The following is a 16,627-nucleotide window of genomic DNA, read 5'->3' as shown; positions in this document are numbered from 1 at the left end:
TTTTAGAAGCTTTCGCAGACAGGAAATGTGGAAGTGATTGAGCCTTCGTGCATGACTCTGATAGACAGTCCACGGCTCGCAGGCCTACAGCAGAGTTGGAAGCACCACTGCTCGGTAGACCATCAGCTTCGTTGGTAGGCTGATCCCTCAACGTTCCCAGACGTTGGAGCGCAATCGGCCAAATGCAGAGCTGGCTTTAGCAATTCTGCCGTTTACTTCATCATCGACTGACACTGCTTGGGAAAGGGTACTGCCCAGGTATGTGAAGTGCTCCACTGCCTGGAGTCTCTGTCCATTTACAGTGATGGACGGTTCTGAGTACGGAGCGTGGGGAGCTGGCTGGTGCATGACCTCAGTCTTCTTGATGTTAACGGTGAGACCGAAGTTGTTACATGCAGATGAAAACTTGTCCATATTGCCTTTCATTTGTGGCTCTGTACTAGCATTCAGAGCACAATCATCGGCAAAGACAAAGTCTCGAAGTACAGTTTCCTTCACCTTGGTAATGGCACGCAGTCGCCTCGGATTGAATAGTTTCCTGTCAGTTCTGTATTTCAGGCCTACTCCTTCAGTGCAGTGTTGAAAGGCATCAGTCAGAGTGGCAGAGAATATCATGCTGAACAAAGTGGGTGCTAAAACACACCCTTGCTTGATGCCGTTGGTGACTGGGAAGGCCTCAGATGTTTCACTGTCATCCAGGACACGAGCCATCATACCGTGATGAAATTGACGTACCATTGGTATGAATCTGTCTGGACAGCTGAATTTCGACATGATCCTCCACAGGCCCTGGCGACTGACAGAGTCGAACGCTTTCGTGAGGTCCACAAAAGTTGTGTAGAGTTCACAATTCTGTTCTTGACATTTCTCCTGTAGCTGACATGCAGCGAAGATCATGTCAATAGTCCCACGTCCCTTGCGGAAGCCGCACTGTGATTCTGGCAGTAAGCCCTGCTCCAGGTGAGTGATCAATCGGTTCAACAGAACCCGTGCAAGAATTTTCCACGCTGTAGAGAGCAGCGAGATTCCATGGTGATTGTTGCATACCTGGCGATTGCCCTTCCTCTTATAGAGGTGCACCATGGACACATCTCTAAATTCCTGTGGAATGGATCCCTGCTTCCAGAAGGACTGAAACAGCTCAGTGACTTTCCGTAGCAGCACGGGTCCACTGACTTTGTACACCTCTGCTGGTATGGCATCTGACCCTGGGGCTTTGCCACTTGACAGCTGGTTGATGGCTTCCTTCACTTCATCCTCTTTTGGTGAAGCATCCATGGAGTCATGGACTGCAACCTGGGGCATCTTGTCAATGGCCTCATCATTGATGACTGAGGGGCAGTTGAGAACTGCTTCAAAATGTTCAGCCCATCTCTGGAGAATCTGTGTCTTCTCTGTAAGGAGCACAGTGCCATCAGAGCTCAGGAGGGGAAAGCTCCCAGAAGACTGTGGACCATAGACTCTCCCTCACTTTAATCCAATTCACGCGCAAGTCTCGACATCATAACATATCAAGTCCTGTGGTGATGGGCAAGCGACGAAGCAGCAGGTGTGGATACACTGGGAGCTGTTGCCGCGGACCTGCACACAGGCGGCTCAGGTATAATGGTCGTTCCTCACTGACCGAAGCAGCAGTGGAGTGCGGCATCTTCTTGAGCGACTGAGCAGCCCTATTCAGGACTGCACTGCTCACTTGGCTAGAAAAGGTGCCCTAAACATTGCCTGCTTCACCTTACCCTGGCCAGCATACCGCGGCTGGTGGGGATCCCATAAAAGCGGTTGAACAAAAACAAAACTTAGAGTGACACCGATCCCCATTGGCACATGGAATGTGCGCACGCTACTGGACAACATCACGGCAGACAGACCGGAGAGAAGAACAGCACTTGTTGCCAGAGAGCTCGCACGCTACAACATTGACATTGCAGCCCTTAGCGAAACTCGCCTTGCTAATGAAGGACAGCTGTCCGAGTCAGGCGGAGGCTGTACATTCTTCTGGAGTGGCCGCAGCAGTGATGAGCGTCGCGAATCTGGAGTTGGCTTCGCCATCAAGAATCATCTTGTTCGGAAACTTGCCAGTTCCCCCAAGGCTGTGAATGACCGACTCATGACAATGCAGCTTCCGCTTCAAAAAGGAAAACAAGCTACTTTGATCAGCACATACACTCCCACAATGACCAACCCAGAGAATGTGAAGGATAAATTCTACGAAGAACTAGGTGCTCTGTTATCATCAGTGCACCGCAGAGACAAGCTGATCCTGCTTGGCGATTTTAACGCAAGAGTCGGATGCGATGCCGCAGCCTGGGAAGGAGTCATCGGGAAACATGGAGTGGGAAAGTGTAACAGCAATGGCCTGTTACTGCTGAAAACTTGTGCAGCACATGACCTTCTGATCACCGATACGGTCTTCCGCCTCCGTACCCTCAACAGGACATGGTGGATGCATCCCCGTTCCAAGCACTGGCATCTGATCGACTATGTCGTCATCAGGAGAAGGGACAGACAAGATGTCAGGGTTACAAAAGCTATGTGCGGCGGTGACTGTTGGACGGATCACAGGCTCATAGTATCCAAAATGAAGCTCCGTATCATGCCGAAGAGACGACCACAAGGCTGTAAGGCTCTCAAAAGGATCAACGTGTCGAAGCTGAAGAATAGCCGCAAGGCTGAAAATCTAGCAGAAGACCTAGAGAATGAGCTTGCTGATCTTCGTATTGAGGATGACGCTGAGAAAGACTGGGAGCCATTCCGCAACACTGTCCATACAGCTGCATCGAAGGTATTGGGTCCCTCCACACGCAGGCGGCAAGGCTGGTTTGTGAAAATGATGCAGAAATCCAGGTCCTACTTGCAGAGAAGCATCGCCTGCATCGTGCACATCAGAACGACCCATCCTCAGCGGCAAAGAAGACAGCCTTTATCAACGCTCGCAGAACAGTACAGCACCGACTGCACAAAATGCGGGACTTGTGGCTGAGCGCCAAAGCAGATGAAATACAGGCATATGCGGACAGGAATTACTATAAGCAGTTCTACGAAGCCCACCTTCTCCTTGGTAATAGAACACGCACCCCTCAGGTGGATTAACAGCATGAAGGACTCAAACACATGGATCATGTGGTGGTACATGTCCCTCCAACCCTATTCCTTCCGAGTGTTACACCGGCCGGGAAAGGCTCATGCGGATGGGGGGGGGTCGGAGGGGTAGGGGGAAGGGGAGGAGACGACCAAGGGTCAGGCTGCCCCGGGGCCGGGCTGAGGGGGGCGAGGGGGTGATGGGGCAGAGCAGCCCCGCACTGGCATAGCAGGGGTTAACCCTTCCTCCCTGGCAGAGGAAGCCCCGCCCCGGAAGCTCTGCTGGGCATGCTCCAACTGGAGCTCAGATATAAAAGCCTGCACATCAGCTCAGTCTGGGCTGACCGCCAGAGGGGAAGGACACACGCTGTTAGCTCCTGCAGAGAGAGGGCCTGCGAGCCAGGATCCAGGCGTCAGCCCTGTCGAGGCTCCACCGGAGACCCTGACGGAGGACGACCCAGGGGCGGAACAGACCGGAGGACCCCTCGCTGCAGAAGCACTGCCATTCCCAGGGGAAAGTAGAGATAAACGGTGTTAAAGCTGTATTAGCACTCGGCGTGTTGCGGGCAGATCCCTGCCGAGCGAGCGGCAAGTAGAGCTTGCAGCTATCAGGGCCCTGGCTTGGGGCTCAGAGGAGAGGGTGGGCCCGAGTCCAACCGTGGAGGGTTATGTGGACTCTGGCGCTACCCGCCTGAAAGGGGGGATTATATCAGGCCCGCACAACTTGTAAAGCGGCGAGGGCCACATTCCTCCAAAGAAAACAGCCGAGGGCCGAAACCTCCCGGCCCCGCAGAAACACCCTGCCCCAGGGCCGCCCAGCCCTGCGGAAACAAACCCTCCTTCCCCAGCGCCGCCCCACCAAAACTGCTGTGGGCCAAAAAGGAAGGTTGGGCGTGGGGAGGTGATACTTTATTTTAAATCAACCGGGGGCTCCCAACTGAAGAGGTGGCTGGGAGCCCTCAGGGTCAAATTAAAGGGCCCAGGGCTCCGGCGGCTGGGGGAACCCGGCAGGGTCGGCTCTAGGTGTTTTGCTGCCCCAAGCAAAAAAAAAAAAAAACTTGGCTGCCCCCCGTCCCAGCCCTGGGCTCCCCCCTGTACCCTCCTGCTGCCCCAATCCTGGGCTCTCCCCCCACTGACCCACACCCCCTGCCGCCCCAGCGCTGGGCTTCCCCCTTTCCTCCCCACCAGTGCCCTCCCTCCACCCTGCTGCTGCCCCAGCCCTGGGCTTCCCCCACCAGTGCCTCCCCCCGCCCCACACACACCTCCTGCCTCCCCAGCCCTGGGTCACTAGTAACGCTCCCAGGGCAGGTCATTCAACAGGAATTTTGTATGTGCACAAAACACAGACAGGATTGGTTCCCATATGGTTACAGAGCTGCAGTAAAGTGGAACAATTTTCAGCTTGTGTGATTGGAGGATATCTGGATGCATATTATAAGACTGTCCTCCATAAATGAGGAAAAGTTGAGGTGCCTTTATTATTCTTTTGTTCCACTCTTTCTTTCTATGGGGAATTTGCCTATGCAATATCACTGTCTTCCTTAAACAAACAAAAAGGCAATGGCTGCTGAAAATAGCAATTCCAGTCCTAATAAGCATTTCTTGCTCAATTTTATCCTGCTTTTTCTACAGCAAGTGACAGTGGATCAGTATATTTGATTTGGGAGAAATGAAGTAACAGCTGCCCAAACTGAGCTTGAGCACTCCTGAATCCTGAGGTGTTCAAATCTGGAAGGCAGGTGCTGGGGCGGGGCTGTGGGCTCCACGGGGGAGTATGGCAGCAATGTGTCTGGAGCTGCACGGAGCCAGACACGCTGGTCTGAGTGGCACAGTAAGTGGGCTGGAGGTTGGAGAAGGGGTAAGGAGTTCCAGGGGGCAGTCAAGGGACAGGGAGCTGTGGGGGCTGGATGGGGCAGAGGTTCAGGGGGGCAGTCAGGGGACAGGCAGCAGTAGGATAGGCATGGGAGTCCCAGGGGTTTATCAGGGATAGGTAGGGGTGGGGTCCTGGGGAAAGTTGGGCGGGGTCTCAGGAGGGGGCAGTTGGGGACAAGGAGAAGGGAGGCTTAGATAGGGGCTGGGGTCCCAAGGGGCAGTTGGAGCAGGGGTCTTGGGAGGGAGCAATCGGGGGACAAGGATCAGCGGCATTTAGATAGGGGGTGGGGTCCGGGGGGGCAGTTAGGGGCAGGAGTCCCAGGAGACGGGTATCAGGGGACAAGGACCAGCGGTGTTAGATAGGGGGTGGGGGTTCTGGGGGGCAGTTGGGGAGGGTGCAAACAGCGGTCGCATGCCGGGATTCAAACCGCTCTGGGCTGCTGGCAGCCGCGGGGAGCCCAGAGCCCTTTAAATCCCAGCCGCAGCCGGGAATCTGTGGGCAGCCCAGAGCCCTCTGACTCCCAACTCTGGCTGAGATTTAAAGGGCTCTGCGCTCCCCGCGGCTGCCGGCAGCCCAGAGCCCTCTGACTCCCAGCCGCGGCTGGGATTTAAAGGGCTCTGCGCTCCCCGCGACTGCCGGCAGCCCAGAGCCCTCTGGCTCCCGGCCGCGGCTGGGATTTAAAGGGCTCTGGCCTCCCCGCGGCTGCGGGCAGCCCAGAGCCCCCTGACTCCCGTCCGCGGCTGGGATTTAAAGGGCTCTGGGCTCCCCGCCGCTGCGGGCAGACCAGAGCCCTCTGACTCCCGGCCGTGGCTGGGATTTAAAGGGCTCTGGCCTCCCCGCGGCTGCCAGCAGCCCAGAGCCCTCTGACTCCCGGCCGCGGCTGGGATTTAAAGGTCTCTGGGCTCCCCGCCACTGCCAGCAGCCTAGAGTCTTTTGATTCACGGCCACGGCTGGGATTTAAAGGGCTCTGGGCAGCCCAGAGCCCTCTGACTCCCAGCCGCGGCTGAGATTCAAAGGGCTCCCCGCGGTTGCCGGCAGCCCAGAGCTCTCTGCTTCCTGGCCGCAGCCGGGATTCAAAGGGCTCTGGGCTGCCCGCAGAGCTCCGTGTGCGGGGGATTTAGAATCCCCTCGTGGGCCGCACAGTGAGGCTCCGCGGGCCGTATGTTGTGCAGGCCTGGATTATATGAACGTTGGCCGCTAGGCTGTTCTACCCTGCTGCAAAGAGGGATTATATGGACTTTGTCCGCTAGGCTGTGCTACCCCACCCTTAAGAGGGGTTATATAGATGCCGCCCACGAGGTCGCGCTACTGCAAATACTGGGGGAGGGAAGAGCGTAAGACCGAGTGACAGTAACAGACGGCCCGTAGAGAGGCAAACACCGAGACTAGAGAGACGTGAGGCCCCAGCACTGTTCTGGCACCTGCCACAAAGGGGCGCTGCGGTGCCAGGTCCACTACAGACTCCTAGACTTTAAGGTCAGAGGGGACCATTTATGATCATCTAGTCTGACCTCCTGCACAATACAGGCCACAGAAACTCACCCACCCACTCTTGTAATAAACCCCTGACCTATGTCTGAACTACTCAAGTCCTCAAATAATGGTTTCAAGACTTTAAGGTGCAGAGACTCCTCCAGCAAGTGAACCAGGCCCTGTACTGCAGAGGAAGGTGAAAAGCCCAGCTATGGCGATCAGCTAAACCCTGAGCATGTGGGCAAGACTCACCTCGACCCAAGAAGAGCAGGCCTGGGCAGAGCAGGTCTGTACCAGGGAAAGGAGAGTGCTTTCCCCTGGGCGGCACAGCCTGGGGCTTAGCCAAATTGATTACAGAATGAGTCCTACCTCCGAGGGACCATGTATTGGCCCCGAAAGAACCAGACTGCAGCGGCGATAAAGCCTAGCTGGGCTATGCACTGGAATGAGAACTAGGTAGGAAGTTGAAAGCAGTAAGGAAAGCCTAGAAGGGAACTTGAGAAGAGAGGTAGGATTTGCCAAGGGAAACCTGCAGCAAAGAGAAAAGAGCAGACCTAGCTGTTGAGCACAGAGCCCTGGGCTGCTACCAGGTTCAGGATGGGACCGGGTTCCTCTACTGACCCCAAAGAAGGGGGCATAAATGCCCCCAGAGAGGTTACCAAGCCCAGCAAGGGGGCTGCAGGCTGAGCCAGAGCGCCAGTGAGAGGAGAACAACTTTTTTCTCTGGGAAGACCTTTTTGGACTTTTACTGTGTGACAAACTGAGCCCCAGAAGCGATTATTGGCATCGTCAGCAGAAATGAATTCCTCCAGTCATCTGCGATGGCTCATGGAAGTCTTGGATACTGAAGGAAGGTCCGTCCCCACAAGTGGGAATCCCATTTGAGTTCCAGGGACTGGTTAAGCAGGCAAAGCAGGGCTCGGGGTTTCTCCAGCAGCTCCTAGAAACTCCCCAGAAGCAGAAGGAAGTGCAGGCAGAGCTGCAGATGCAGCTGGTAATCTTGAGGGAGCAGCAGCAAGACCTGTCAGAGATCCTGCAAAGGGAAATGAACCTGCTACGCCCATGGACAAACAGAGCAGCCTCGGATCTAGTGGCCAGTGAACTCTGGTACAAAGCTGCTTCCATTATGGAAACAGCCTGGTACTGGCGAGTGGGTGGGGAGACCAGGGAGATGGGAGGGGTTACTGAGGCTGGGGTGGGGAAGAAGCTGTGGGGCTGGGAGGGGAAGGACATGGCCCAGCTTGTGGGAAGGATCCTGCTGGCTGTGTCTGGAGCACTGTGCAGCCTCTTCTGTGGGAAGATACCATGGGTCAGTGTGGCCTGAATCTCTCCTGCTCCTTTGTTCTCTTTGGGCTTCACAGGAGATGTCTGGTGAACGGCCTGTGGACTCTGTGCCCCGCACCGCTCCGAAATTATTCGCTACCTTGAAAGAAACAGGGCACAGCTCAGCCTGGTAGGTAGGCTGGAGACTCACACTTCACTCACACACACAACACTGAGGGGCTTTGGGAAGCACAGTAACAAAGAAGAGATTTAAGTGATACTAAGCAAGAGAAAGAGACAAATTTCAAACAGACAAACAAAACAAAACACACTTTGTAGTGACTCAAACTGAATCATAAGAGTCACAATTGTGGCCTTAGCAGTTTCCAGACTAACATCTCCGCTTTCCTAACAGACCTTATTTGATGTCCCTGTACAGTACAAAAATTCTCTGTCGAATCTGCTGATTTGATTGCTTAGCCTTTCGGTTTCAGACCCTCTGTTCTCTTTCTGGGGTGCCTGGACCCTTCTCTTCCAGTCTCTGGCCCAGCCTCTTCCACAGACGTATGCTGCAGCCAGCCCAGCTCAGAGAGCAGTGGGGACACATGATCTCATCCTGTCAAACCAAGCAACATGGGTCCCATTGAGGCTTAGATGGAAGATCCCAGGTATCTCGTGGAGGTAAAAACCATTCACTCTTCTGGGCACTTTGGGCTTCCTGTTCCATAGCCTAGTTGTCATCATGACTTTGTTTTATTATTCTCAGAGGACGTGTCTGGGATCCTGGAGACTGTTTCCTGCTGGAGGTTTGAGCGGGGAGAGATCACTCAGAAGATCACTCGGGTCTGCAGGGTTCATGGGAGCAGCCACACTCCAGCAGGCCATCTGGAAGCCTACTAAAAACTGCTTACCTACGACTTACAAAGTCCAGACCCAGTTTGAGGCTCCATCCCTGAGGCCTATTGGCAGAGTCCCAGAGCAGCTAATCGGCCCCCGGGACCTCCTTAAACCAACAGCAGGAACAAGAAGCTGTCTGCTCACCGGGGCTCCCTGTCTTCTGGACCATGTGACTCGCTGTGGCTCATCGGATTTGAGGGTCTGAACACAATTTGGTCTTTTGCTTCTGCTCTTCCAGTATCCTGACCCAGCTGACTCTCGACTCCTGTCTTCTGAGTGTAGACTCTGCCTCTGAGCACTAGGTCTGGCTGCTCATGACCCGGCCATGACACTGACTTTTCTACAATTCATCCAATGCCCTTTTCTGCTCTCCAGCTCTGCTCTCCCAGCAAGACACACCAATCCCCTGGCTCCCAAAGTCCTAGTTGCTGCTATTCAAGGGCTCAGGGGTAGTGCTTGTATTGCCCCCTCCCGCACCACAGCTGCTTTTCCTATGAGAATCTCCCTAGCGCAGAGGAGAAATCCGCTCTTCTCTTAGAATCAGTCCTGGCAGCAATTCAGGAAGTCATAGAAGGGACGGTCTGCTAAGCTCCCTCTGCAATGCCACTGTCAGAGACCATTACTGGTGGGTGCCAAGTGAGTGCGCAGGCAGCTCCTTGAGAGACTCCTAGGGGCAGGGTAGTCGTGTTTCACGGTGACCTCTGAAAGCCATGCAAAGAGTGCAGCATTGAAGAGACTCTCCTGCGGTAACAAAGGGTTTCTGTTCTCCTACATAGTCAGCCAGTGAGGCCAGTTTGCAGCATGTGGAAGAGCTGTTTGGTGCCTTGTTGGAGGATTCACCATATAGCTGGCAGCAGCTTCAGATCCTGGAGTCCCTATGATATGGTTACCATGCATCCGGATTTTCCAAGACATGTCCAGCTTTTTGGTTTTTAAATAGCCGTCGGGGAGGAATTTGTAAAAATCTAAAGGTCCGTGATTTCCCTCCCAATGCCCAGGCCACCCAGAGGGGGAGCCAGTGGGGCAATTTGCCCCAGGCCCTGGGCCCTGCAGGGGCCCTCCCTTTTGTTTTTGGGGGCCTCTGGAGAAGGGTCTGTCACTCACGCCGGGGGCCCCAGAAAACTCTCGTGGGGCCCAGGCCCCCGGAGCTTCTTCTGCTCTGGCTCTTCAGTGGCAATTCAGCGGTGGGGGGGGTCCTTCCGCTCCGGGTCCCGCCGCCAAAGACCCCAGGACCCCTGAATCCTCTGGGCGGCCCCACCCAATGCAGAGTGTGACTCAACTGAAACGGCAGCCAGGCCCAATTGAGCCACTCACATCCGGGCCTCCAGTAGTCAGAGCCCCTCCCCTCGTCTCCCCCTCCCCTGGCATCCCTCACACCCATTCATCCAATGTCCATATAAACCTCCATTGCAGGTGGGGTCGCGCGGCCTAGAGAGAAGAGTGTATAAAATCCCCCTTGCAGGCGGGGAGCATGGCCTAGTGGCCAGAGTCCATATAATCCCCTGTACACATGGGGTAGCACGCCTAACAGCCAGAGTCCATATAATCCTTCACGGTTCAGGGTGGGGGTAGGGGCACTCGGGCCCACCCTCTCCACCGAGCCCTAAGCCAGGGCCCTGGTAGCAGCAAGCTCTACTTGCCGCTTGCTCAGCGGGGATCCGCCTGCAACACGCCGAGTGGTAATACAGCATTAACACCATTTATCTCTACTTTCCCCTGGGAATGGCAGTGCTTCTGCCACGAGGGGTCCTCCGGTCTGTTCCTCCCCTGGGTCGTCCTCCGTCAGAGTCTCCGGTGGAGCCTCGACAGGGCTGACGCCTGGATCCTGGCTCACAGCCCCTCTCTCTGCAGGAGCTAACAGCGTGTGTCCTTCCCCTCTGGCGGTCAGCCCAGACTGAGCTGATGTGCAGGCTTTTATATCTGAGCTCCAGTTGGAGCATGCCCAGCAGAACTTCTGGGGCGGGGCTTCCTCTGCCAGGGAGGAAGGGTTAACCCCTGCTATGCCAGTGCGGGGCCGCTCTGCCCCATCACACACTCTCCCCCTTAAGACAGTCCCCTGGGCAGCCTGACCCTTGGTCGTCTCCTCCCTTCCCCTACCCTCCGACTCCCCATCTCGGGAAAAGAAATCTGCATCCACATGAGCCTTTCCCGGCCGGTGTAACACTCGAAAGGAATAGGGTTGGAGGGACATGTACCACCACATGATCCGTGTGTGTGAGTCCTTCATGCTGTTAATCCACCTGAGGGGTGCGTGGTCTGTTACCAAGGAGAAGGGGTTCCCTATTAGATAGAACAGCTTGTGGCTCAGATACCAAAGACCGTATTTTCCCTCGGCCCACCGTATAGCCCGGGTAGATCAGTTCTTTCTGGCCCAGGTGACATTTGGTTCGGTTTGCGGTGAGTCCTGCTCTGCCCAGCGCCCGCAGCTGGAGCTGTTCCTTCCAGTTGGCACTGTAGATGATGATGTCCGCCAGTGTCTCCTGCAGCAAGCCGACCCGTGCGAAGATCTGCAAGAGTTCATTGGCGATAACTGGAGCCGTGGCAGACCATAGTGGTACCACCTCTGGATACCGTGTGGCATAGTCAACCACAACCTGATATACTTATGGCCGGAGCTACTCTTCTCCAAAGGCCCCACTAAGTCCAAGCCCATCCGTTCAAAGGGTGTCCCTCCTGCTCACCCACAAGGGGGCCGTGCCCCCTCCAGGGGTCATGCCCCATCTAGCCCCCCATGTTCCTTGACGCCCTCCCCCAGGACCCCTGACCCATCCACCCCCCTTCCCTGTCCCCTGACTGCCCCCTTGCCATCCCATCCAACCCCTCCTCTCATTCCTGATGGCCCCCCAGGACCCCTGCCCCATCCAACCACCCATCCCATTGGCCAGGAGCGGGACTGATGCAGTGGGGCCCGACTCCACAGGCTGGGCCGAGCCAGGCCAGAGCTGGTCAGTCAGAACCAGGACCGGCACCGCGGGGCCCGACTCCCTGGGCTGGGCCGGGCAGGAGCCGTTCATCCGGGACCAGCACTGGCGCCACGGGGCCGAGCCGGGCAGGAGCCACTGGGGCCAGAGCCGGGGGTGCTTGGCCGGGACTGGGCTGGGCCGCTCGGGCGCCAGGCCAGGGCCAGGGGAAGCCGCTCTGCTGGAGCCAGACAGGGCCGCGCTGTGCCTCCCTGGAGCTGTACTCGCACCCCCCAGCCCCAGCCTACCTGCCTGCTGCTTGTTTCAGGCTCCCAGCGAACATCTGATTCGTGGGAAGCAGGGGTGGGGGAGGAGAAGGAGGGCGGAGCGTTCAGGGAGGAGGGGGAGGTGAGCTGGGGCGGGTGCGGGGGGGGCACTTGCCTGAGATTTTGTTAAATGGAAAAGCTTTTTCAGAACCGGTTGTCCTGGAACAGCTGGTTCTAAAAGGGTTTCTAAATTTAACAACCGGTTCCTGCGAACCGGCTCCAGCTCTCCACTGCCATCTGCCCAAAGCAGTCAATGGCTCTTCCCTCTCAGCCTCTCTGAGAACTAGCACTGCTTGGTTTCCTAGGACAAGGGGACCTGTCCCCACTGCTCCCTGAGGTGGCCCATCTGAGAGGCTGTCACACACCCCAGGGCCTAGCAGACAGGTGGGGAGGAGGTTCCCGTTCATGTCACCCTCTGAGAGCCCACAGAAGGGCTAAAGGAAGAATTAAGGGCAAGAGGTGAAGCCGGCCCTGAGCCTCTGTCCCATCCTCACCTCCTCAAATGTGGAGCTTCCTGAGCTTCAGTTGGGCAGACGGAAAATGTAGCTCTGGCACAAAGGTGCTTCTGCGCCATCTGGGGCAGGGAGAGCTCTGCCTGGGAGCCCGGGGAATGGGAGGGGGTGAGAGCAAGGAAAGAGGGGAGGGGTATGGGAGTGAGGGGAAGAGCTCATGCCCCAGATGAAGGACGTTTGGGGTCAGAGGGAAGGACCCTGCTCCACAGAGAGGGGAGAGAGTTTCTGTCAGTGACAGGGGCCTCCATTTCCCTTCCACTAGCCCCCATTTCCAGGAGACAGAGCAGTACCTGCAGCAGGGAGCAGGAGTTGCTGAGGGGGGCCTTTAAGGGCATCAGGTGAGGCTCAGCCCTTGCAGCACCTCAGGCACCTGGTGCAGCTGCCGGATGCTGCGGAGCTGACCCATCACCTTGGCGGTGGTGTCCTCCAGCTGCAGGGGAAGGAGAACATGTCAGAGACTGAGACACTGCCCAGGAATCAGGGAGGATTAAGGGCACCTGGAACCAGCACCATTTCCACCCAGCAGCTGCTCATGTCTGAGTGGTGGATTCACCCTCCTGATCCTCAGGATGGAGGCTTCTTGTCCTCTCTAGTGACCTCCAGTGCCAGCCCCCCTCCTTGTAGGGTTAGCTCCTGCCGCCTCCCCCTCAGTGCCCCTGAGAGCTGTTCCACCTCCAACCCACCTGGGGACACCGCCTGTTGGTAGAACCCTCTCCTCCACCCCTGCCTCCATCCCCACCCAGGTAGGGCAGGAGGGATTCTGACAGCAGTGAAGTGGCCTGCGGGAGGTTGAGACCTTTCCCAAGTCACCCCAGTGACAAATGCTGAAGCCAGAGGATGGCAGCCCTGGTGAACGGGGCAGGTCAGCAGCCCCTGCTGGCTGAATCCTCCCATTCTCTCTAGAGCGGGTCCAGCCCTGCCAGCAGCAGGACAAGCTTCCCCCACCCATGTGCCTCAGAACTGCCTGGCCGGTCGCCATCACCCATCAGTCCTTGGCCTCCCAGGCTGCCAGTGATGGGAGCAACTCTGGGTGGTGGCTGGGGTGACATGGACACTAGGCCATGGGGAAATGGGTGCAGCTCTGTGGGGCAGGAAAGGTTCACACAGGGCACTTAGGGACTCTCCTGCCCTTCCCAGGAGTGAGAGCAGAGCATCACATCCTAAGAACACAAGTCCATGAAGTCCACAAGTCCCCACTAGGCTCCTTGCTCCCAGGCCAGCAAATGGTGATAGGATGGGAATGAGGCCTGGGCCCCGCCTCCAATCTCCTGAGTCGAATGCAGCTGCTTACCGTGTACCCCAGCAGTTGCTCGGCTTCCCCCAGGATGGCGTACGTGAGGAGAAGCCCAGCCTGGCTAATGCACAGCAGGGGGTTGTAGATCGCTGGCACGGCTGTCTTGAGGAAGCATTTCCTCTGCCCCGCAGAGAAGAATTTTCCAAAGACCTAAAACCAACAGGACAGGAGGCTGTAGCAGATTGCCCAGAGCCAGCCTCCAAGCCCTGGAGATAGAATGGCCTCAGTGTCCGGTGCCCCAAAGGAAGGGTAAGAGAGCTGCTGTAGCCAAGGCCGTTCATTCCCCAGGAGGCTTTCAGGGTCCCGATGGCTCAGGAAGCCCCTTTATGAAAAGGTGGCAGATGCTTAGGGACCAAAGCCTCCAGTGGCTCTTTCTGGAGGGCAATTGATCGCAGGGGCCATGATGGGCTGGAAATAGATCTCTAATGTGGGTGAGCAGGGCCCACTCTGCTGTGCAGCGCACCGAGATGATAGGGGACCCTGTATTGCTTCCAGCAGAGAGATCTCCTGCACCTCAGTGGCTAGAGGAGTGTGCGTGGGGGGGAGGGAAGGGGTTGGAGCTGACAGACCAAAGGTCTATTGCCCCCAAATTAGTGATTTCTCTAGTAGCTGGCTATGGCCTCGGCAGCTCCTTGGTTTCTGCCAAAGGGAATCCCATCTGCAACCTGACCAGGATAAGGAGACTCATGTCCCAGTCCCCATCACAGACACTCCTAGGAAACTTTTCTTCTGCTGCAGCAATTCAGCTTGTGGGAGGCAGGACAAGCTCACAGAGTCTCTCTCACGTGGCGTCTATAGGGCAGCATTCTGTAGATGCACTTGGAGATCCAGGAGCCATTCCAAGGCCTCCTCTGTGATGTTGTGGAAATCACCCATTTCACCTTTGACTCCAATCTGGGGGCACTGGGTTATGGTGTGTTCCAAGGTTGGGATGTTCTCAGCACAGGTGTGAGACAGGGGGCCGGGAGGTCTTTGATTTTCTACTTGTGCAGCAAGTAGTCACAACTTGGGTCAGTGACAATGTGCTTCTTTGGCACAGTGGCTGAGGTCCAGATACTCTGCCATTCCCTGGCCGGGACTGGAGACATGAGGAGGCGCATGTGGTGCCTATTGGCTCTGGAGCTCACTGTGTTCCCTCCCCAGTTCTCGGCTTGGGGCATTCTGCTTCCTGACTGGCAATGGACTTGGGCAAACCCCACCTCCTTTCTCTGCTTCTACAGGGTGCAGGGAAGTAAACAAGGGTCTGCTCAAGCACTAGTGACTGACGGACCCAGTGCTCTTCTCTCAGACACTTGGGGATCAGCCAGGGGACAAGGAGCAGAGAGACACCCAGAGCCATAATCCTCTATTAACTCACCCACCCGGGGATTCGCCTTATGCCACGTAGCAACGGCTCCATGGAAGACACTCAAATCACAGCAACTAGCGAGGTTCCAATGTGGGACCTTTAGCACCAGCCTGTCCCACTGGGTGCTGGGTGAGGAACTCTGAGCTGGAAATAAGGAGTGGGCTCTTGTCCTGTCTCCAGGAGGCATCCACTGCAGGGACCCCAGCCAGCCCCACTCCCTGAGCTGTGTCCTACCCTGCCACAGTGTCCTTACCTCCCCCACCCTGGCTGTGTTTTTATAGCCCAGGAGCCTGCTGTCCTGGTACCAGTTGTGGCACCACAGATCCTCCACCTCGTGTATGCTCAGCCCTGGAAGAGAGAGAGAGAGAGAGACACTTTGATCATTCTGGTTGCAGTTTCTGTGTCCTTCCAATCCCATTGGTGGCTGCCCAGTGGAGTGGAGAAGAACAGAGGTGGAGAGAGACTTGTTCTCCAGCTGGGGTCAGGCTGAGGGAAATTGTCTGGGGTCCCATTATCCACCTGTGGTCCCTTTCAGTCCCCTGATGGGTTCCGTGTCCCAGTGGGTTCCTTACCCCTCTGTTCGAGCAGCAGCTGGTACAGCCGGTAAGTCCCCTCCCTGGCCTGCCGGCTGATGTCCTGGTCTGGGTAACTCACAAAGAGAGCCAGCTGGGCCACGTGCTGACCCAGCCTAGGGAACTCTGCTGAGATCTAATGGAAGGGAGAGGAGAGGAGACTCCATCAGCATTTTCCTGTCAGCTCCCTGTCCCCCCTGGGCCAGAAGGCTCCTTCTGCAGGAGATGCTGGGGGAGAGGAGCCTGAGACAGACCCTTCATTTGCTCTGCTGCCAAGGGAGCCAGGAGCTGCTTTGGGATGCCAAGCAGGGGCTGGAACATGGTCCCTGTCAAGGTTCCTTCCCACTCCGAACTCTAGGGTACAGATGTGGGGACCTGCATGAGAACCTCTAAGCTTAATTACCAGCTTAGATCTGGTTTTTCTGCCACCACCCAAAGCATTTAAGAGTTATTTGGGAAACTCTGTCGACCTCCCCCCTAGAATATCTCCCTCCCAAATACTAGAACCCTTCCCTGGGTAGCCTTGAGAGACTCCTCCACCAATTTCCTGGTGAACACTGATCCAAACCCTTGGATCTTAAAACAAGGAAAAATCAATCAGGTTCTTAAAAAGAAGGCTTTTCATTAAAGAAAGAAAGGTAAAAATCATCTCTGTAAAATCAGGATGGAAAATAACTTTACAGGGTCATCAGATTCAAGGAGCCCAGAGGAACCCCCTCTAGCCTTAGGTTCAAAGTTGCAGCAAACAGAGGTAAATCCTCTTAGCAAAAAGGAACATTTACAAGTTGAGAAAACAAAGAGAAACCTAACACGCCTTGCCTGGCTGGTACTTACAAGTTTGAAATATGAGAGACTGGTTCAGAAAGATTTGGAGAGCCTGGATTGATGGCTGGTCCCTCTTAGTCCCAAGAGCGAACAACCCCCAACACAAAGAGCGCACAAACAAAAGCCTCCCCCTCCCACCAAGATTTGAAAGTATCCTGTCCCCTTATTGGTCCTTTGGGTCAGGTGTCAGCCAGGTTACCTGAGCTTCTTCACCCTTTACAGGGAAAAGGATTTTGGTGTCTCTGGCCAGGAGGGATTGGATAGTA

At 56.0% G+C, this 16,627-nt stretch overlaps 1 protein-coding gene and 1 long non-coding RNA gene across 2 annotated transcripts in view; one reads left to right on the top strand and one right to left on the bottom strand.

The window, feature by feature from the left end:
- Window positions 1-12,583, bottom strand: part of LOC120374790 (prolactin-releasing peptide-like) — a 33,903-nt gene extending 21,320 nt beyond the window's left edge. Inside the window, exon 1 of the mRNA XM_039495057.1 lies at window positions 12,305-12,583. Coding sequence (XP_039350991.1) covers window positions 12,305-12,384 — 80 coding nt within the window. The 5' untranslated portion in view covers window positions 12,385-12,583. The remainder of the gene's footprint in view (window positions 1-12,304) is intronic.
- LOC120374794 lies at window positions 7,735-8,727 on the top strand. Its single transcript, XR_005586249.1, has 3 exons — window positions 7,735-7,877; window positions 8,226-8,368; window positions 8,454-8,727. It is a non-coding gene; the product is annotated as an uncharacterized LOC120374794 (long non-coding RNA).
- Window positions 12,584-16,627: the final 4,044 nt, after the last annotated feature.

The sequence above is a fragment of the Mauremys reevesii genome, linkage group 11 (assembly GCF_016161935.1).
Source record: "Mauremys reevesii isolate NIE-2019 linkage group 11, ASM1616193v1, whole genome shotgun sequence".
NCBI classification, from domain to species: domain Eukaryota; kingdom Metazoa; phylum Chordata; order Testudines; family Geoemydidae; genus Mauremys; species Mauremys reevesii.
This window is presented reverse-complemented; position numbering and strand designations above follow the sequence as displayed.